Source organism: Astyanax mexicanus, chromosome 12, assembly GCF_023375975.1.
Source record: "Astyanax mexicanus isolate ESR-SI-001 chromosome 12, AstMex3_surface, whole genome shotgun sequence".
NCBI classification, from domain to species: domain Eukaryota; kingdom Metazoa; phylum Chordata; class Actinopteri; order Characiformes; family Acestrorhamphidae; genus Astyanax; species Astyanax mexicanus.
Window position 1 is genome coordinate 43,099,555 of NC_064419.1, and position 24,084 is coordinate 43,123,638.

General features: G+C 37.0%; 1 protein-coding gene across 1 annotated transcript in view; it reads left to right on the top strand.

Moving 5' to 3' along the window:
* Positions 1-24,084, top strand: part of LOC111192751 (uncharacterized) — a 73,029-nt gene that overhangs the window by 20,715 nt on the left and 28,230 nt on the right. The window contains exons 4-5 of the mRNA XM_049485870.1: positions 453-515; positions 2,023-2,361. Coding sequence (XP_049341827.1) covers positions 453-515; positions 2,023-2,361 — 402 coding nt within the window. The remainder of the gene's footprint in view (positions 1-452; positions 516-2,022; positions 2,362-24,084) is intronic.

Consider the following 24,084-nt stretch of genomic DNA (forward strand, 5'->3'; position numbering starts at 1 on the left):
AAGGGGAGAAGCCAAGATTCTGTTTATACTTGTATTAAATGTAGACAAGAATACTGAATACTTTTAAATGCTGTTTGTAAAAGTAATTGTGTCATAATCAGATTACAATGCATCTTAGGGGGTTGTTTACACCTAGATTTTAATGCAGACAAGGGATAACAGGTTCTTTCAGTATTGAAAAGTTAAACCAAAATGACTTTTTCTGGGGTGACATTAGGTCAAACAGGAAAGGTTACCTATACAAAGATTATTTACTTGCATAAAGAGAAAAAAAGCCAAACTCCAGCTGTGAAATGACAGAATTCAACAGCTCCTCTCTAAAGGCCTTGAAGGCCCTCAGTCATACAGAACGTACGGGAAGGTTTGGAGGTGAATATAGAAGTAACAAAGATTTTCTGTTCCTCTTCACTAAGACAGGAAACTACAGCATCATGTGTATTTATATTTTTCAGAAACTTTCTCCACAACCAATGAACTCTCCACCACAGCAAAGCCCACATGGTCTTCAGCTCACAGTAAATATCCAATACATTCAATAAGTAATATTTCTGCTTTCTTTTTCATTGTTACTCATATCTACATAAAATCTTCTGCTAATTATTATTAAGTTGATGTCAACTCTATAGCACCATTATACGACAGATTTAACAGATTTTTTTACAATGAATGTATCAACTACACATTGTTTTTGTCACAGCATCTGATTCATACTGTACATGACTTTTTTTTTTAGAAATTCACACTGAATATAATTCAACATCATCACAAACTCCACTCACCACTTCTTCCGTTTCTTTAGCATTCCACGGTCAGTAGTTATTTATATATAACCGCATGCCAAAAGTCATTGGACATCAGCATTTAAATGGATCATTAGTTGTTACTTCAGGGGACAGCTAGGGAATGTCCTCAGACCGGTATAAGCTGTAAGGTGTTATCTTGTGGGTGCAGATGGGGACGGGACATTCGTTTCTATCCCGTGATTTTTTACATGTCAGTTTTTAATGCAGACAAGTGAAAACAGAGAAAGAACCTGTTTTCACTTGTCTGCATTAAACACTTTATTGAACAATTGAAATGAATTTAGGGTCAAATGGGACAATTTAGCTATACAATGTTTATTTTCTTCTGAATGCTCTTCTTCTTAGCTATGAAACAGCAAAATCAAAATCTTCAGAGTAACAGAAATGGATCATTTGTTTGGCTGGTTTGTTCCATTGTCAGGAACAAAGCCAAAAAACTATCCCAGTCCCCCTTAATTCACCCTGTTTCATTATCTAAATCCCAGAAATCAATATCTCCTGTATGAAGGCATTGCAGGCCCTCAGTCAAACATGACATACAGGTTCAGTTGTCAATATAGAAACAATAAATGTAGACTGATTTGGGTAATAATTATTTAGCTATACATACAGAAAAAGTTTGTAACGCATATTTAATGCTACAGCATGCCAGCCATCATCTCTGATAATCCATCACATGCAGCTCCAATATTCTCACAGTTTCTGCAAATTTTGCATTAAGGTATAGGAGTGTTCACACATTTTCAGTTAGTGTTGGATCTGCTCTGCCACTATGAGCGGGAGGTCGCTGGTTCGAACCCCCACTCATATTTAAGTTTGAAATATATTTAAGTTAAAATAAAATATTTAAATTTAAAATGTAGTGAAATAAAAAGTACAATATCTTAATTTATAATTTAGTGGAATAAAAGGTAAAATATTTGAGTTTAAAATGCTGTGGAGTGTAAGGAATAAAGTAACTAAAAGTGTAAATACTTCAAAGAAGTACATATACAAAAAAACTAAAACTAAAACTACTGCTACAGTAACATACATTACATTTACATTCTGAATGTCAACCACTGTTGAAATGACTAAATTTAAATGTTATGAGCAAAATATTAAATATTCATATTAATGATCACTATATTTTATCCTCTGTTATTATAGCTGATGGTGTTTAACAGCTCTGGAGGGTTGAGCTGCAGTTTGTAATGCTTCTGTTCTGATTGTGTTCTAGTTCTGATGGGTTTGGCTGTGCAGACGAAAACTGTACCTGTGTTCACTGGAACAGAAGGAGGCAGAGTGGAAATCTACTGCAGATATAGAGATTCATACCAATACTCAAAACAGTACTTCTGTCGTGCTCCGTGCAGATATTCTGATGTTTTAATTGAAACTCAGAAAGCTGATATTGTTGTTTCTAAAGGCAGATACTCTATACTGAACACTGTGCCTACACGGAGCGTTTCTGTCACCATCAAAAACCTCAGATTAACAGACTCTGGAGTTTATTACTGTGGAGTGGACCAGTGGGGATCAGACACACTCACTGAAGTACAAATCTCTGTAAAGAAAGGTAAGCATGAAAAAAACTTGACTCTGTGGATAAAGGAATGTTAAAACCCCCACACAACTAAAATATCCCATCCATCTGCACTCACTATTAAACCTCATTGAAACTCTGCTTATAATATTTCATAACCTGTTTACACACTGCTATCCCATGACATTTGGCATGTCTGTGTAAGGAGACAGCTACCCCGAAGGGAAGATACACATAGCTGTCTCAGACTTTTATTTAACCTAGTGGAATATAGCACCAGGATGAACTCAAAAGCAAATAAATAAGAATTGCAGTGAGCTGGGTTTGAACCCAGAACATTAGTGTGAAGGGCTAATGAGTAGACCACAACACTATGGAGGATTATAAGAGCTTGGTGACTGTAAGGGTTTTAACACTGGGGGCAAGGTTTAGAACACTGATTAATTACACAAACTAAAGTGTGAGAGAAGAAACAACCGCGAGAATGGGCTCTGAGGCGCAGTGAACACAGCCAACACACTGTGCCACTGGGGATGAGCCGATGACGTCAGCGCCGGACACAACTAAATGACTCACAGCAAGCGGGAGAGTGAGCAAAGAAAAAAAATAAACCAAGCAGAAATAATGATTTAAAAACGGTGAGAAAAAAACAATAAGGGCTAGAGAGAAAAAGTAAGCATAGTTAGAAGTGAAGGGGTATCCCCCTTTGGTCGCTAGAAACGATAGAAAGTTTTTTTTTTGTTTTTTGTGACGAAAGTACAGAGAGAGAGAAGGAGAGAGACAGCCTCATGGTGACCCGACCAGCGAGGTGGAGGAATTAGAGCGACGCAGGTAGCTCTAGAAGAAATAAAGAGAACCTCTGTGAACTGAGCCCAGTATACACTGTTCCCATAGAGGTGAAAAGATAGAGAGCCACTTGGCAACGCTGAGGAGATCGCTAGAAAAACCGGCGTGGTCTTGCTTTCTGAAAGAAATACTCAAGACTCTGTGCAGAGGAACCGGAAGGAAGCCCTTAGATAGTGACAACACATCAGCTGTTGTTAATCGCGCTGATTACCACCTGGCTTAGAGCGTGGCCTCCCTCTTGTGGTGGGAAGACCACAGCGCAGGTGGCCCCTTACAGTCTGGGTATACAAATATAGTTCTTATTGAAATCTACTCGTGCTGTATGTAGAAACACTTACTGTAAAGCCATAGATGTGTCAGTTAGCACTGAAGTAAACCTTGTATCTTTTTTATCTCGGTTTTGGACACCCCTTCTAATTTTATATTTTTATTTCATTATTTTTTTTACTACATTGTAAATGAATAGTGAAGTGAGCCAGACTATGAAGGAACACTTAAGGAATCATGTCGTAACTTAAAAGTGTTAAAACAAAACAAAATACTCTGTGAAGCATATCTGGATCGATGTTAACTTGCAGTTTCTAGGGCTGGTAAGTAGTAACTCTGATGAGAGCCAGTTTCATCATAGCGTTTTTGATGGTCTTTGTGACTATACTTGAGAATACCGTACTCTTCTTAAAATGTTCCTAAAATGTTTCGGCTTGACTGACCTCCATTTTTTTGAGCATTTTTCTATTTACTTAGTTGAGCAGTTCTTGTCATAATAACATTGATTATCCCCAGCTAGCAAAATGTAGTTGGCCCAGCTCTGGCCCTATCCAAACTTGCCGGCAAAAAGTTGTAGGTCCGATTCCGGCAAGTAGATTCGGCCCGAGTCCGTTTTGAATGACTGCCCGGAGCTGGCCCGAGTGAACAGGGCCGATTCCGGAAGGTGATTCCGTGCCTACTCGTCCAGCATCGGTCCGATTATGGGCCGCGTGTTTGAATGATGCCGGGCCAGCGCTGGTCTGATTGCAACCTACCGGCAAAAAGTCTCAGTAATCGGTCCGATTCCGGCAAGTAGACTCGGCCCGAGTCCGTTTTGAATGACTGCCCGGAGCTGGCCCGAGTGAACAGGGCCGATTCCAGCAGGTGATTTCGTGCCTACTCGTCCAGCGTCGGTCCGATTATGGGCCGCGTGTTTGAATGATGCTGGGGCTGCGCTGGCCCAATTCCAACAAACCAGCAAAACGTCTTCAGTAATGGGTCCGGCTCGGCTCAAGTCCGTTTTGAATGACTTTCCGGATCTGGCCCAAATGAATAGTGCCGATTGCGGCAGCGTGATTAATAATGAGACCTGTTACCAATTGCTCCTAATTATTGATTATTAATAATAAATTAAACCCAATGCTACTTATTAATGATTACTAATAATCACACCCAACACCCATTGATCCTTATTGTTTTCTATTAATGAAAGACAGCCACCACTCCTTATTAATAATTAGTAATAATACATCACATACAAAACTTATTGCTCCTTATTAATGATTACTAATAATAAAATACATCCAACACCCATTGCTTCTTATTAATGATTAGTAATTATAAATCACACCCAACACCCATTGATCCTTGTTTACTGTTAATAAATTATACCCAATACCATATTTAACGGCTGGTTGAGTATTCAATGTAAATTTCCCTCTTTAATTCTCTGAAAATGTTTCAGAGAAACACTAAAAAAACATGAATAATAAATAAATAAATAAATAAATGTATGTGCAACCAAAACCTGTAATGTAACAAACATCTCTAAATTAGCCAATATCAAATTGTATTTGATATATATATATATATATATATATATATATATATATATATATATATATATATATATATATATATATATATATATATATGCACAAGGTTAATAATATTAAGTAATTTTAATCAATCCTTTGTGCTAAATGCACAATGTAAGCTAGCCTTCGGCGGTTTTCTGGCTAGGTCCGGAAAACCGCTTCTGGGTAATTAAGTTCAGCTTAATTACCCAGAAGTAACTTTATTAAAAAATACCATTCTCAAAAATAATACTTCACATTATTAACCCTTTCATGCATAGAGGTCACTACAGTGTACAGCTGTTTAAAATTGTTTTTTCTTTAAATATGCTTGCAATTTTGGGCACTGCTGCATATAGTCCACTGTAGTGGAAGCTATTGCATCATCCTATACAAAAAAATCCCATTGGTTGGTCATTGTAATGGGAAAAAGAAGTCAATGAAATCAAGATGGCCGGCAGACAGGGAAAACCACCAAACACCTTGGCTATTTTTGTTTCTACCTTTTATAAAATTATATCACTGCAGGTAAAAAAATATATAATTACATCAAGTAACATCTAAGGTGACATATTATGTAAAGATTTTCGAAATTTTTATTTTATATTTGAGGGAATTGTAGATTAATCATCTGTCCACTTAATTGTACATCATGCATCATTAGCTATTTTTCAACTTTAATGCAATGTCAATTACTTCCAGTGTTGTTTTTAAAATAATTCATATTGTTTAATGTTTTGGCTGTAAATCAACTTCTTTAATTGAGGAATGTCTGCCAGTACAGACAGTTGCAAGCAGAGAAGTAGGGTCAAGCAGTGATAGTGAAGGTGAGTCTGGAAATGTTACTGAGGGAGTTGAGGCTGAGGAACGGAGATGAAGGAGATGAGGCTGTTGAAACTAATGGCACCCCAATATCCAGTATGCCCCTGGAAACCACTGGCCCCAGCTCAAGAAAGTATAAAATGCCAGCACACGAAGAACCAAGTACATCTGCATGCAGTGTCTTGTAGCTTTGTGCCCTGTATGCTTTGGCAACCATCATAGAAAATAGTCTCAGAAATTAGCAACAAGCATGATTTGACAGGAAATATGATACATGCTATAAAATACTATAAGAGAATATGCTCACTTAACAGTTCAGAGACTTGACAAGAATACAGTATGATAATACCAGTCACAATCAAGATTCTATAAGGTTCTACGGTTCAGAGACATTTTCTTGTGTCACAATATCCTCCTCAGTTCCACTATTCCAACAGAATACCATATTACAACTGTATAACTGAATTACATTTGTGTTTTTTTTACAACAAAAAATGCATGAAGTACACTTGAGTGGACAGATAAATATTTCTTTATCGAATAAAGATAGAATATATATTTTTTTCAAACCTTGTTTTACATCCCTAAGGATGTATAAAAACACTTAGAAAAAAAATCCTGACTGAGTTTATTATAATTCATGCATGAGAGGGTTAATTTAATTTTGAGACATGTTTCATATATATGCAGGATTTTGCAATAAAACATAGCAGTTAGTACTAAAAATGGCTTAATGAATTTAACTAGCTAGGGTAGTTTTCAATTGTTTTTTTAACAAAAAAAAAAAACCCTCCAGTTTCAGTAATATTGAAAGTTTATCCAAGTTATCTATGCTTCAAAGCTTTAAAACACAGCGGCGTTCAGCCGATGTCGGGCCAGATGCGGGACGCCGAGCCCGACAAACAGCTGACACTGCCAGAAGAGAGCCGGATTCGGCCCAGATGTCTTTGCTAGCTGGGTCATGAAGCCACAGAGAAATACAAAATCTGTCATTAAAACTAATTGTGGTACTAAAATATAAAAATATATTCTGGTTTGTTTGACACTTTTTGTTTACAAAATAATTCTGCATGTGTTCCTGTATAGCTTTAATGCTTTTTTCAGTATTAAATTTAAAAATGTAAAAATGTGCTTGTTTGATGATTTTCTGCAGCTGAAGCCAACCTAAGCAGTACTCCTCAGACTACTGGTTCTACAGGTAACATCCACTCATCACTCGTTACAAACATTTTAACCAATCAGCATTGTCAGTAAATAGCAGAGTAAATAGTAAAAGGGGCATAGAGTGCAAACTCTGTGCTATAGTTGAATAATAGGAGGTTGGTACATGAAAGTGACCAAAACACCAATTTAAGGCCAATTATAAAAATCCAAATAGTTTCAGAACAGTTCTGACTCGTTACATTTAGGCGTCCAAAAATGACATAAACCCACCCACTGGTTAAAACTAATAAAAGTAGAGCTTGTCATTTTAGAAGTGATATATATTTTCTGTTCCTCTTCACTAAGAAAAGAAACTACAGCATTCTGGGTATTTATATTTTTCAGATACTTTGACCACAACCAATGAACTCTCCACCACAGCAAAGCCCAATTGCTCTTCAGCTCACAGTAAATATCCAATACATTCAATAAATAATATTTCTGCTTTCTTTGTCATTGTTACTCATATCTACATAAAATCTACTGCTAGTCATTATTAAGTTGATGCTATCTCTATAGCATTATCATCATATGACAGATTTAACAGAGTTTATTTTTATGTTCACCTAGTATTCTCTTTCCACTTTTTACTGTATTATTATCTGTATTCAGTTTTTATTAAATGTACACCCATTAAAAATAATAAAGTGTGGGATTGTAATGCTATTCTGAAGGAAGATAAAAGTTACCAGAAACAATAAATGTTTAAAATTAGCTTTTGTCTTTCTTTTTTTTTTTAAATGAATGTATTTACTACACATTGTTTTTGTCACAGCATCTAATTCATACTGTATATGACCTTTTTTTTTTTTTTTTTTTAGAAATTCACAGTGAATTTGAAACAAAATCATCACAAACTCCACCCACAACTTCTTCAGTTTCTTCAGCATTCCACGGTCAGTAGTTTTATATATATATATATATATATATATATATATATATATATATATATATATATAAATAAAACCGCATGCCAAATGTCATTGGACATCAGTATTTCAATGAATCATGAAGTGTTACTTTAGGGTACAGCTGATATATTGGAACCCAGTCGCTGCGCTTACCTCCGAGCGTGCTGTGGTGCTACTCAGCAATGCTACATCAGCAGCAGCTCGAAAAGAAGCGGCGGCTGACTTCACATTTGTTGGAGGAAGCATGTGTTAGACTTCACCCATGGGGCATCGCTAGTGATAGGGGGAGTCCTAATGAGTGGGTTGGGTAATTGGCTGAGCAAAATTGGGGAAAAAATAGAAATAAAATTTTATATATATATATATATTAAAGGACAGAGATCTGGTGATGCAGCTGGACATGGTATAGTATATGTGCCATCAACGTAAGCTCTTGAGATGCTTTTAACTCCAACTGCACTCTAGAGTCTGCGGTGTAGAGTTAGCTAACTAGCACAGACTCACCTCAACTGGAAATCAGGGTTAAAATCTGGCTAAAAGTCATACAGAGGAACTCCAACTGCGCAGTACTGTGATGCTAGTGAGTAGACCAAACATTTTTTGATGCTTGTGCTAAAAACTTCTGTGTATAGCAGCAAAAATTATAATATCTCATCTCATCTCATCGTCAACCACTTTATCTGTAAAGGGTCGCGGGGGGGATGGGGCTGGAGCCTATCCCAGCAGGCATCAGGCGGAAAGCAGGATACACCCTGGACAGGCCGCCAATCCATCACAGGGCAGACAGACACAGACAGACAAACAGACACATTCACTCACACACTCACACCTAAGGGGCAATTTCAATCAAGTTCCAATTAGCCTGAACGTGCCGTCTTTGGGAAACCGGGAAACCGGAGAATCCGGAGGAAACCCACGCAGACACGGGCAGGACATGCAAACTCCACACAGAAAGACACGGGGTGCCCCAGCAGGGAATCAAACCCAGGCCGTCTTGCTGTGAGGCGGAAGTGCTACCCACTGCGCCACCGTGCCGCTCAAAAATGATAATATTAATATTAATAATCTTTAAAAAATCTGTCTCATTTAAATTTTACTGTTCTTCTCTCATTGTTCCTCTGTAGGGTCTAAAGCTGAGCTGGCAGTGTTCGGCGTGCTGTTTGGAGTGGTTTGTGCCAACATGGTTTTTCTTCTGCTCTTTCTCTACAAGACCTCAGCTCCCCCGTCCTGTTCTCCAGTCATCTGAACAACCAGAATACAACCACTTACACCCAGAGTGCTCATACTGCATTCTAATCCAACTCAGATGTTAAAAATGTAAAAAATGGAATATCCCAAGTTAGATTTTCCACTCAGAAAGAGTGGTAGTTAATTAGTAGTATATTAAATGTACATTAATTATAAATCTGTGTAAAGTTTCTATTCATTAATGTAATTCATTCATTAGATCAGTGGTGCTTTAGGCAGGATTTTTTATTATTACATTACATTACAACTTTTTCCTATGTACAAAAGCAGACAAATATTATTTTGTTATGGAACTTAAACAGGCTAAATACTTCAGCTCTAACAGCTTCAGATATAGCTCAGTTAGTTTTTTGTACAATATACTGGAGAGGAAATTAAAACTGGTATGCATTTTTTACATAACGCCATAGTGCTAGAGTTCATGCAGAGCACCATGTCTAACAGCACTGCTAAAGAAGCACACTGGCAGAGCTCGCTAGCTAACACTAGCCAGTTAGCATAACAAGCTAATACACTGAAAGCTCAGCTCTGTGGAGTCAAACGCTCATCTAGTGCTGCCCTGCCTGGAGAGAAATGAGAATAGCACTTTATCTGAAGAGCTCCTTCTGCTGTTCCTCACTATTTCAATGTTTTATCCATGTAAAATGGAAAAACAACAGCAAATAGCAATTATTCACTCAGAAAAAAGAGACGAAAGGAATCGATCCACAGCTCGGAGGAAAGTTCCTCTCAGTGTAACAAAAGCTTCAAGAGCTGTTTAAATATATTAATACTGTAGCTTGCAGGATAATTTTAATACACACTGAACTGAATGTATTAATTGGAGAAAAAAGGGAAGTGTGGCTTCTTTTAATAGTATAAATAGAAACTGATAGAGTGCACACACAAAAAAAGATTTGTTGCAGCCACTGTGCAGCATGAGAGACCGTGTGAAAAGCTACATTGATTTATATAGAAATGTGTCATGTACGTCATGTAGCAAGGTTCCCATGTATAGTATTAAATGGGCTATAGATCTAACATATTTTTTTATGCTTTACTTACATGTTACTGTGTGGACAATATTATTAAAATTAATGTATATAAAATGCATATAAAATAAATTAATAATTGTATAAAATGTCAAAAAATATAATTGTCGAGTCTTTTTTAGTCTTAATGCGTAAGTCTGATTTCAAGGGCCATTTTTTAGAGATCTATAATCGAGCCATAAACTGTGCACTGTGCAGCTTGAGTTTGAGCATGTCGGTGTCTTTGCTATTGTAACGACAGGAAAAGTATGCCTTGCGCAGCTTAAACCATGAAAAAGGCATGTACTAATTCTCTTAATTGATCATGGGTGTGTTTTATGTGTAAAACGTAATAAACCAATCAGCGTGTCACATGCCATTCCCTTTAAGAGTCAGGTGCACTCTGACTGGCACATTGCTATGTCAGCTAAACACACCTCATTTTGAGACCAATACACCCATTAGCATAGGTATATTCACAAGCTCTGTTTCTATTTAAACAACGCAGGTGAAAGGCATGAAAAGAGACTGTTGGTGGGGTGTAAGATAGCAATGAGCATTCCGACACACCTCTCTCTACAAGTAGCTCTAATAATGTTAGCTAACCCTAGCTGAAGCTCAGTGTTGCTTGTGTCTTGTAGTCCTTCTGGGCTCTAATCTTTCTGCATCTATGAAGCAGTGTTTTTTTTAACACTTTAAAACAAGGGATAGGGGTATAAATGAGGAATGGGATTTGGCCTTTGTCTCTTTTTTGCATTTTTTAATCATATGGAATTGAAGGGAGGTGCTTGCCAACCTTGCCCCTCTCCCAGACTTCAGCAGTGAATTGACTGAATTTAAAGCATATTAATGAATAAAATATTGGAGAAATGAGTGCAGGGCTAATGTTTAATCGCAGTGTGGAGGTGTTGCTCTACCAGAGAGCAGAGGTCTCTCCGCTCTGCAGTGTTTCCTTCCTTTTGAGAATACATCACTGCTTCCTCCTCCAGCTCATTGTGAAGAACTAGTGGAAATTGCTGGTGTTCATCTCAGAGATCTGCAGCTCAGAGTTTAGGCGGGACACACAGACACATGCTGAGTTCTGATCTGGCCTGATCTGTGTTTAAATTTATCTAGGAAGATCTTCAGTGATGCCCGGAGAAAAATGAAATCCTATCTGAGATTTCTGCTGATTTTCCAAGGTACATCATTTTTTTTTAAATCAATTTAATAATGTTTTATTTTTTTTTTAAGTTTAAAATGTAGTGGTGGACAAATTCCTTTAATTGCTTATAAAGATGCATATCATCATTTTTTCTAAACATATAAACAACAAGTTCACTTAACTCATCAGGTTTTACAGTGTGATGCTGAACCGTACGCTGCGCTGCGTTGCTACTGTATCTCCAACAGGAACCTGCTTCCTGATTGGTGTCTGCTTTGCACTTCTTTGGTTTTAATAGGTTTTTATTTTAAAAAAAAATATTTGAGTTTGAAATGTAGTGGAGTTAAAGTAAGACATTTGAGTTTAATGTGTAGGAGTTAGAGTAAGATATTTACGTTTGGAATGTAGTGGAGTTAAAATCAAATATTTTAGTTTGAAACGTAGTGGAATAAAAAGTATTTGAGTTTGAAATGTAGTTAATGTAAATTAAGACGTTTGAGTTTAAAATGTATTTGAGTTAAAGTAATATATTTGTGTTTGAAATGTATTTGAGTTATTGTAAAATATTTAAGTTTGAAATGTAGTGGAATAAAAATTACAATATTTAAGTTTAAAATATAGTTGAGGTAAAGTAAGATATTTGAGTTTGAAATGTATTTGAGTTAGAGTAAGATACTTAAGTTTGAAATGTATTTGAGTTAGAATACAATATTTGAGTTTGAAATATATTTGAGTTACAGCAAAATATTTAAGTTTGAAATGTAGTGGAATATAAAGTACAATATTTGAATTTGAAATGTATTTGAGTTAGATTAAGATACTTGACTTTGAAATATATTTGAATTAAAGTAAAGTATTTGAGTTTAAAATGTAGTGGAATAAAAAGTACAATATTTGAATTTATAATTTAGTGTAATAAAAAGTACAATATTTGAGTTTAAAATACAGTGGAGTTAAAGGAATAAAGTAACTCAAAATTTAAATACTTCTGAATCTGAAAAATCTGAAAAAAGTACAGATATAAAAAAAAACTGAAACTAAAACTACTGCTACAGTAACCAATTACATTTACATTCTGAATGTCAACCACTGTTGAAATGACTAAATGTAAATATTAGGAGCAAAATATAAAATATTCATATTAATGACCTATGAACTATATTTTATCCTCTGTTATTATAGCTGATGGTGTTTAACAGCTCTGGAGGGTTGAGCTGCAGTTTGTAATGCTTCTGTTCTGATTGTGTTCTAGTTCTGATGGGTTTGGCTGTGCAGACGAAAACTGTAGCTGTGTTCACTGGAACAGAAGGAGGCAGTGTGGAAATCAACTGCAGTTATAGAGTTTCACACCAATACTCAAAACAGTACTTCTGTCGTGATCCGTGCAGATATTCTGATGTTTTAATTGAAACTCAGAAAGCTGATATTGTTGTTTCTAAAGGCAGATACTCTATAATAAACACTGTGACTGCACTGAGTGTTTCTGTCACCATCAAAAACCTCAGATTAACAGACTCTGGAGTTTATTATTGTGGAGTGTATGAATGGGGACCAGACAAACTCACTAAAGTAGAAATCTCTGTAAAGAAAGGTAAGCATAGAACATCTCGACACTGTGGATGGAAGAATGTTAACCCCCCCCCCCACACACACACACAAACACACACATACACACACACACAACTTCAGAAATGGAACTTCCCATCCATCTGCACTCACTATTAAACCTCACTGAAACTCAGCTAATGTAGCATTTCATAACCTGTTTACACACTGCTATCTCATGACATTTGGCATGTCTTTGTATACATATATAGTTATTATTAAAATCTACTCGTGCTGTATGTAGAAACACTTACTGTAAAGGCATAGATGTGACAGTTAGAACTGAGGTAAAAAAATTATCTTTTTTATCTCGGTTTTGGACACCTCTTCTCATTCTATATTTTTATTTCATTATTTTTTCCTACATTGTAAGTGAATAGTGAAGTGATCCAGACTATAAAGGAATTACAAAATAACTTAAAAGTGTTAAACAAAACAAAATACTCTGTGAAGCATTTAGGTGCTCTTATCTGGGGTGATGTTAACTTACAGTTTCTAGGGCTGGTAAGTGATATCTCTGATGAGAGCCAGTTTCATCATAGCGTGTTTGATGGTCTTTGTGACTGTATCTGAGGATACCTTACTCTTCCTAAACTGACCTCTATTTTTTGAGTATTTTTTTACTTACATAGTTGAGCAGTTCTTGCCACAATAACATTGATTATCATGAAGCCACAGAGAAATACAAAACCTGTCATCAAAACTAATTGTGGTACTTAAAAGAATCTAAAATATAAAAATATATTCTGGTTTGTTTGACACCTTTGGTTTACAAAATAATTCTGCATGTGTTCCTGTATAGCTTTAATGCTTTCTTCAATATTAAATTTGAAAATGTAAAAATGTGCTTGTTTGATGATTTTCTGCAGCTCAAGTCAACCTAAGCACAACCTCTCAGACTACTGGTTCTACAGGTAATAGCCTCATCACTCATTACAAACATTTTAACTAATCAGCATTGTCAGTAAATAGCAGAGTAAATAGTAAATGGGGCATAGAGTGCAATATCTGTGCCATAGTTGAATAATAAGAGGTTGGTACATGGAAGCGACCAAAACACCAATTTAAGGCCAATTATAAAAAAACTCAAATAGTTTCAGAACATTTCTGACTTGTTATTTTTAGATGTACAAAAATGACATAAACACACCCACTGGTTAAAACCAATAAAAGTAGAGCTTTTCATTTTTCCACACATGAACCTTCCATAAAAGTAAAAATAGCATGTTTAATTCTGATCCAAAATAGTATTGTGCCTCTGCTGACCCATGGACAGCATGTCAGTATTTAGACAGTATTTATACCATGAATAATTAAAATACTTAATAAATGCATTGTTTGGCACCTTTAAATAGCTTGTTACTGTTGTCTCCACTGTGCTTTCTTTTAATTATGACTATGATCAGTTTCACATTAATATGTTAAACCAGTGTGAAATCAGGGTCAGTCATACAGTCACACATCCACACAGTTCTCAGGAGGTGTTAAAAGTTGGTGATTTTCTATCTGTGTTTTAATAATTTTTCTGATTTTTGTTTTCTGATCTTTGTTTGCTGAATTCTTGTGTTTCCTGGGTCTTAAACATGTTTTGTATCTATTTGATAATTGTTTCTAGCATAAGTAGCAGTTTATCAGTGACTTTGGGCCTGGTTTACACCAGGGGTTTTGTATTTGAATAGTATCTGAATCTACTTTTTTACACTTGTCATTAAAATGCGTGATCAGCTAAGATCAGATTTTACTCTCCTGTGTAAAACACTTTAAAAGGGGATATACTAAATACTATTTACACGTGTATTAAATATAGACAAGATCTATCTCTAAATACTTTAAAATGTGGTTTAAGTAACTGGGTCATAATCAGATTACAATGCATCTTAGGGGGTTGTTTACACCTAGATTTTAATGCAGACAAAACAGGTTCTTTCAGTATTGAAAAGTTAAACCAAAATGACTTTTTCTGGGGTGACATAAAGTCAAACAGGATAGGTTACCTATACAAAGATTATTTTCTTGCCTGAACAGAAAAAAGCCAAACTCCAGCTGTGAAATGACAAAATTAAAAAGAACATCTTCATTGAAAAAGAATTGCATCATTTGTTTGGCTGCTAAAAAGTGTCTCAGAATTCAACAACTCCTCTCTGAAGGCCTTGAAGGCCCTCAGTCATACAGAACGTAAAAATTTGTTGGTGAATATAGAAGTGATATATATTTTCTGTTCCTCTTCACTAAGACAGGAAACTACAGCATCATGGGTATTTATATTTTTCAGATACGTCCACCACAACCAATGAACTCTCCACCACAGCAAAGCCCACATGGTCTTCAGCTCACAGTAAATATCCAATACATTCAATACGTAATATTTCTGCTTTTTTTTTATTGTTACTCATATCTACATAAAATTTACTGCTAATCATTATTAAGTTGATGTTATCTCTATAGCACCATTATACGACAGATTTAACAGAGTTTATTTTATGTTCATGTAGTATTCTCTGTCCACTTTTTACTGTATTATTATCTGTATTCAGTTTTTATTAAATGTACACCCATTAAAAATAATAAAGTGTGGGATTGTAATGCTATTCGGAAGGAAGATAAAAGTTACCAGAAACAATAAATGATTAAAATTAGCTTTTTTTTTGTTTTGTTTTTACAATAAATGTATTAACTACACATTGTTTTTGTCATGGCATCTGATTCATAGTGTATATGACCTTTTTTGTTTTTAGAAATTCACAGTGAATATAAATCAACATCATCACAAACTCCTCCCAGCACTTCTTCAGATTCTTCAGCATTCCACGGTCAGTAGTTATTTATATATAACCGCATGCCAAAAGTCATTGGACATCAGTATTTAAATTGATCATAAAGTTTTACTTTAGGAGACAGCTAGGGAATGTCCTCAGACTGGTATAAGCTGTAAGGTGTTATCTTGTGGGTGCAGATGGGGACGGGACGTTCTGTTTCTGAAGTCATGGAATGTAGCAGGTCCTATCCCGTGATTTTTGACATGTCAGTGTTTAATGCAGACAAGTGAAAACAGAGAAAGAACCTGTTTTCACTTGTCTGCATTAAACACTTTATTGAACAATTGAAATGAATTTAGGGTCAAATGGGACAATTTAGCTATAGATTTATTTTCTTCTGTGAATGCTCTTCTTCTTAGCTATGAAACAGCAAAATTAAAATCTTCAGAGTAACAGAAATGGATTATTTGTTTGGCTGGTTTGTTCCATTGTAAGAAACAAAGCCAAAAAAAATATCCCAGTCCCCCTTAATTCACCTTGTTTCATTATCTAAATCCCAGAAATCAATATCTCCTGTATGAAGGCGTTGGCCTTGCTCCCTCCGGGTGGGTAGATGGCGCTCTCTCCGCAGCCTTGGGCATCTGTGAGCTGATGTATTGAAGCCCAGTCGCTGCGCTTACCTCTGAGCGCGCTGTGATGCTACTCAGCAATGCTGCATCAGCAGCAGCTCAAAAAGAAGCGGCGGCTGACTTCACATGTGTCGGATGAAGGATGTGTTAGTCTTCACCCACCTGGTGTGTTGGGGCATCTCTAGTGATAGGGAGAGTCATTGGGCGAGCAAAATTAGGGAGAAAATGGGGAAAATTAGTAATAAAATGATATATATATATAAAAAGACAGAGATCTGGTGATGCAGCTGGCCATGGTATAGTATCTGTGTCTTCAAGGTAAGCTCTTGAGATGATATTCACTCCAACTGCACTCTAGAGTCTGTAGTCTAGAGTTAACTAGCACAGACTCACCTCAACTGGAAATCAGGGTTAAAATCTGGCTAAAAGTCATACAGTGGAACTCCAACTGCGCAGTACTGTGATGCTACTGAGTGGACCAAGCATTTTTTGATGCTTGTGCTAAAATTCTGTGTATAGCAGCAAAAATTATAATATAAATGTTAATAATCTTTAAAAAATCTGTCTTAACTCGAAGTATTTACATTTTACTGTTCTTCTCTCATTGTTCCTCTGTAGGGTCTAAAGCTGAGCTGGCAGTGTTCGGCGTGCTGTTTGGAGTGGTTTGTGCCAACATGTTTTTTCTTTTGCTCTTTCTCTACAAGACCTCAGCTCCCCCATCTTGTCCTCCAGTCATCTGAACAACCAGAATACAACCACTTACACCCAGAGTGCTCATACTGCAGTCTAATCCAACTCAGATGTTGAAAATGTAAAAACTGGAATACCCCAAGTTAGATTTTCCACTCAGAAAGAGTGGTAGTTAATTAGTAGTATATTAAATGTACATTAATTATAAATCTGTGTAAAGTTTCTATTCATTAATGTAATTCATTCATTAGATCAGTGGTGTTTTAGGCAGGATTTTTCATTATTACATTACATTACTTTTTCCTCTGTACAAAAGCAGACAAATATTATTTTGTTATGGAACATAACAGACTAAATACTTCAGCTCTAACAGCTTCAGATATAGCTCAGTTAGTTTTTTGTACAATATACTGGAGCAGAAATTAAAACTGGCATGCATTTTTACATAACGCCATAGTGCTAGAGTAGCTGCAGAGCACCATGTCTAACAGCACTGCTAAAGAAGCACACTGGCAAAGCTCACTAACTAACGCTAGCCAGTTAGCATAACAAGCTAATACACTGAAAGCTCAGCTCTGTGGACTTAAACGCTCATCTTATCTGAGGAGCTCCTGCTGCTGTTCCTCACTGTATCAGTGTTTTATCCAAGTAAAATGGAAAAACAACAGCAAGTAGCAATTATTCACTCAGAAAAAAGAGACGAAAGGAATCGATCCACAGCTCGGAGAAAAGTTACTCTCAGTGTAAAAAAAGCTTCAAGAGCAGTAAATACAGCCCTTTGTAAATATATTAATAGTGTAGCTTGCAGGAATAAATTTAATGCACACTGAACTGAATGTATTTTTATTAACTGGAGAAAAAAGGGAAGTGTGGCTTCTTTTAATAGTATAAATAGAAACTGCTAGACTGCACACAAAAAAAAGATTTGTGTTGCATGTGCATGTTGCAGTGAGAGTGTTAAAAGCTTAGGAATGTGTTATACGCAGTACAGAGCAATATGTAATGTAGCACAGTTATCACGTCTGGTATAAAATGTATATAAAAATATAGATCTAACATGTTTTTTGTGCTTCAGTTACACTTACTGTTACTGTGTGGGAAATATGATTAATGTTGGAGCATATGAAATAAATAAATAATTTTCTGAAATGTAAAAAAATATGTTGTCAAGTCTTAAAGCGTAAGTCTGATTCAAAGGGCCATTTTTTTAGATCAATAAGCGAGTCATAAACTGTGCACCTTGCAGCCTGATTTAGAGTGTGTCTTTTCTATCGTAATGATGGGAAAAGTATGCCTTGCACAGCTCAAACATGCAAAATTATCTTAATTAATCATGGATGTTTTAGTTGCATAACGTGTAATAAACCAATTAATGTGTCACTTGCCATTCACTTTAAGAGCCACATGCGCTTTAACTTTGGCACATTGCTATTTCAGGGATGCAGCTACCTTGACGTGTCCCGCACTTTTTAGTGACACAGGAAGCTGACCTGTTCAATCATGCTCGTTCATTCAGTTTATTGTTGATATATATTTTGACTGTTTTCCGTTGCCATTGGCAAAGATATATTCACAAGCTCCGTTGCTATTTAAACAACGCAGGTGTAACCCCCATTTCATGAGAGCTACAGACTGCATAGTTTAGAGTCTTTGGGAGTTAAAGGGTTAAGTTAACTGAGTCTGGTGTAATAAACTGCAGCCAATCATATTAGGAAGCTTGGCTTGTCCCGCCTTAGTTGCTTCTGATTGGACAGAACTACTGCAGCTAGAAGTGCGGTTCCCCTCAATCAGTCTCTCTCTCTCTGCGTGCTCTGGAGGAAGAAGCTGTGCCCCAAAGTCAGCTAGAAAGCTGTGTCTCACAGTTAACTTAGGAAAGTGACCAAAATAAGCCTCTTTTGATAAAAGAGTGAACTATTTAAAGCTAGAAGCATCACCTGTCCATCTAATGGGCTGGAAATTCGTGAATTGTGCAAAAACCTGACCTATGAACACCGACTATCTGGTGAGTTAGACTATGTTTGCTTTAGCTAGCTGCTAACTTTGCTAACAGACCGCATGGTCTGCTGCTGTAGTCTGCTGAGCTCAGAAATGCTGAATTCTCACTCAAATGTCTAGATTATATTACTAAAAACAGATAAAGGAGTAAATAAAGAAAATAGCTGTTGAGTATTGCTTTTAATGAAGATTAATATTTTGAGAATTTAATTATTACACATTAAATAAAACATTTCTTTTACTCATAGCTGAAGCTGGTTCTAGAGCTATTGAGGGTAAAGGACCAAAAAGGATACCCGTTCATCCAAGAGGTATATTTCCAATAAGTTGTGTGTAATGTGTGTAAAGAAAAGAACTGCCCTTGTTGATTTTTTTGAAAGGTTTATTGAAGTTTATATGTACATTGTAATATGTTGTGTAGCATTAGAACCTGTGAAAAGAGAAAAAAAGTTGTGTAAAATACTGTTTAAACATATGCTAGAATACAAGAAAAAAAAGTAAAATACTTACCTGTTACGTTCCTGTAAAATCTGTAAAGGGAAATGTTAATACTGTTAATAAGAGGTTTTATTTTATATTAAGGAAATTATTTGGGGTTATATGTTGAACTGAATGTGACTACAGAGTAATGGTCAGTGATATTTAGAAGTAATAGTTTCTGTACCTGCTTGCTTAAGCAGGTCAGGTTTTTTTTGAGGGCGCTGGAAACCTGGGAGAGAAGATTCCCTCAGCATGACTTCGGACCCTCTTCTGTGAAAGCGATGGCGAGCCACCCAAAGGAGAACTGAGCTAAAAGACTACTCTTGAGTCCATTTCAAATTACCTGGTCACGTGGTAGGACAAAGAAAAGTGATTGAGAGACTGAGCTTATTTTATTTTTATTTAATTTTATTTTATTTATTGTTTCAACACATTTGTATTTATTTATTGTGGGTTTACTGATTTACTGAAGTTGTTGGGTTATTGAAAAAAGTAGAACTAAAGGTGTATATTCTGAACTAAATTTTATTAGTGGATCTAAATAAACAAATTAACTAAACTAGCAACTAATAGTAAATTAAATGATATTGAACTCTGTCAGTGTAAAAGTTTAAAGTATAAATAGCTAAACTACCATTAACTACTCAACTTAAAAGATAAATAGTACATCCTAAAAGTAATAATACAGAAATAAAACCCAAATAAGCTTATATATTCCTAGTTTCCCTATTAATATTCTATTCCTAAACTAAAAAGTGCAAAGTAATAACAGATTTATTTTATAACGGCTAATAATAATAATAATAATATATATATATAAAATTGAACATTTATTGTTTTTGACATTGATTCAATGTACACCTAAAGCTTGTTTTGTTTGTTTTATTTTGTCTTCTAAGTAAAGTAAATCCCTTTACTTTAACACTGTTCTCTGTCTCGTTAATGCTGACACACACCCCCACCTCCTTTACGAACCTAGACATACTGGTCTTGAGTGGCAAATTCCTTTGTTACCTGTATTTACCCAGCTTCAGTGTTGCTGGATAGTAGTCAGTCATCAGCTAGCTGTTAGGAGTGCTACATAAATTGGCGAGCCAGCCAGGAGGTGGCGCTGTTGTCAGCTTAACAGACAATCTTGCACATTTTGAACTTAGAAAAACAAATTAATGACAAAACAAATTCCACAATGGAGATAATACAAAAAGAGAATGTAAATGTTCCAAACTCTCTCATTGTTAGTGGGTTAACTCACACTAAAATAGATGAGGAACTTTTTGACTATCTAAAAGGACATGGTTCAATTGCTAGGCTAATTCACATTGGAAAAACAGAGTCTGAGTACTACCAACAAGTAATTGTAGAGTACAACTTCGATACTGCCATTAAGTCGATAGAGCCTTTACTGCCCCTTGACTATGCAAGTACCTCTGATCCTGAGGTAAATTATCTGGTCAAAGCCCTTTCCAGGCAAAGCAGGGGGCGAAGCAACCAGGTCATATCTTGAGGAACTCCAGAGTGTTGCCACATTAAGTGGCAGGAGTCTTACTGCAGTGCTGAAGGATGAATTAGCAAAAGTCAATGAGTCCATCGTACAAGCAGCTCAGAGCGAAACCATAGAAGGAGTATGGGGCACTAGTAAAGATGAACCCGCCAGTAATGTTGACAGCACTCACCAGTTTACTCCCATCATGTCCCCTCAACCCACTTCATCTGTTAAAAAGAGTCCAGTTACAGCCACATTCACTTCCTTCCCACTGAACAACGCAAGTGAAACTAGTTCAGATCCTACTAATGTGTGCCCACCAGAAGTTCAAAGGGTTATAGTAGAGCACATAGTAAAGACTGGAGAAGTTGCATCACAGTCACATGCTCATAGCAGACTTAAGACATTTTCTGGAAGATTTCCTTGTCCTTCAAACGAAGTTGACTATGACACTTGGAGAACAAACGTTGAATTGTTACTGCAAGATCCCTCCATTTCTGACTTGGACCGCTCCAGGAGGATTATTGACAGCCTTTCTCCACCAGCTGCATCCATGATCAAACCCTTAGGTTCTGCTGATTTACCCAACACTTACCTGGAATTGCTTGATTCAGCATTTGGAACAGTTGAAGATGGTGACGAGCTCTTTGCCAAGTTCTTGAACACATTGCAGAATGCTGGTGAGAAACCTTCATCATATCTTCACAGATTACAAGTTGCATTAATGAAAGCTATGAAAAGAGGAGGAATTACAACCAGTAAGCCTGAAGGTCAGCTCTTAAAGCAATTTTGTCGTGGATGTTGGGATCAGTCGATTCTTACTGAGCTCCAATTAGAGTCGAGACGGGAAGACCCCCCATCTTTTCCCAAGTTACTCCTTATGTTGCGAACCGAGGAAGATAGACAAGCTGCAAAAAACAGACGTATGAAGCAACACCTTGGCATACCCCGACAGAAGGTCGTTACCCATGCACAAGTAACATGCGTCAGCCCACCTGGTGACAGGCAGCTACCCAACCATTCTGAACTTTCAGCAGAGACTCAACAGCTTAAAGCACAAGTTGCCCAGCTACAAGCCCAATTAGCCAAGTTACTTCCAGCCAAGCCCAGCAAAGCTAAAAAAGCACCTAAGCCTAGTGAGTCATCCGGGCCCAATACAAGCCACACCAAAGTGACCTCATCAGCTGTAAATAGTACCAACCTTGCATCCAAGCCAAAGCCATGGTACTGTTTCTCATGTGGAGAAGATGGGCACATTGCTAGGTCCTGTGTGAATGAGCCCAATCCATCCTTGGTCTACACAAAGAGAAAAGAACTTCATGAAAAGCAACAGCAGTGGGAGGAACAGAACAAGCTTCCGTTAAACTTAAGACAGTCCTTGTCGCGGGACTGACAGGGACTAAGAACAACAAATGTCCCACTCGGAAAGAGAAAAATCAACATGCAATCATTCCTGAAAGACTTGTAGGGACCAAGTGTACAGCCAAAGTCACCATAGCTGGCAGAAGTTGTAATTGTCTTTTAGACACAGGCTCACAAGTCACCACGATACCACGGTCCTTTTATGAATCGTATTTATCCGAACAGCCCATTCAACCACTGACTAACTTGCTCGAAGTTGAAGGAGCCAATGGACAGCCCGTCCCATATGAGGGTTTTGTTGAAGTCAGTGTCACATTCCCTAGAGAGCTTTCTGGAGGAGAAATCGAAGTTCCAACCTTAGCACTTGTAGTTCCCGATTTCCGCTTTAATGAGCATTCTCAGGTGCTCATAGGGACAAACACGCTTGATGTTTGGTACAGTCAGTACAATCATCTAAAGCACCCTCAACATTGTCCAAGCCCTTATGGATATAAGGCAGTGTTAAAGGCACTTTCCCTTCGAGAGAAACACGCTGCAAGTGGTCGAATTGGGGTAGTTCTATGGAAGAGCAAAACACCAGAAGTCATACCTGCTGGACAAGTTGTCTGCCTCAAGGGAGTTGTTCGCAGCAGAGTCACTACTGAACCATGGGCATTAGTTGAACCACCATCTACTTCTTCTCTTCCTGGAGGCATCCTTGTGTCCAGCTGCATGTTAAAAAACCCTTTATGTGCTCCACATAAGTTGCCAGTAATGCTGAAAAATGAAACCAGTCATGACATCAAAATTCCAACCAACAGCATAATAGCTGAGCTACACTCCATCACAAGTGTCCTTTCTGAACCTGCATCTTCAAAGGGGTTTCCTGCTAGTGAGATGGAAGGGCAAAGAAGTGAACTCTTTTAGTTTTGGCGAGGCCTTACCTGAAGAATGGCGAGAAAGAATCTCCAAGAAATTAGGCAGTATGCCTGAAGTATTTTCATTGCATGACTTGGACTTTGGTCATACACAAGCTGTAAAACACTACATTAAACTCCATGATGAGCGTCCCTTTAAACATCGTGCCAGACCCATCCATCCGCGAGATCTTGAAGCGGTTCGTAAGCATCTTAAAGAGTTATCAGACGCTGGAATCATCCGAGAATCAGAGTCTCCATTCTCATCACCAATTGTAGTCGTACGCAAGAAGAACGGAGACGTAAGATTGTGTGTTGATTACAGAAAACTCAATCTCCAGACCATCAAAGATGCGTATGCACTCCCTAATTTGGAGGAAACTTTTGCTACCCTCACAGGATCAAAATGGTTTTCTGTACTTGACTTAAAGTCAGGCTACTACCAAGTGGAGATGGAAGAAGATGATAAACGCAAGACAGCGTTTGTCTGCCCCCTAGGGTTCTGGGAATGGAATCGCCTGCCACAAGGGATCACGAACGCTCCCAGTACGTTTCAGCGTCTCATGGAGCGATGTGTGGGGGAGATGAACTTGAAGGAAGTACTGGTATTTTTAGATGATCTCATAATCTTTTCCAAATCTCTAGAGGAGCATGAGGAAAGATTACTTAAAGTCTTGAATTGTCTCAAGGAGTATGGGCTAAAGCTATCGCCTGAAAAATGCAAGTTCTTTCAAACTTCCGTGCGTTACCTTGGTCATATAGTTTCTGAAAATGGTGTCAAGACAGATCCTGATAAGATAGCTGCTCTGAAAAATTGGCCAAGCCCTAAAAATCTCAAGGAACTCCGATCATT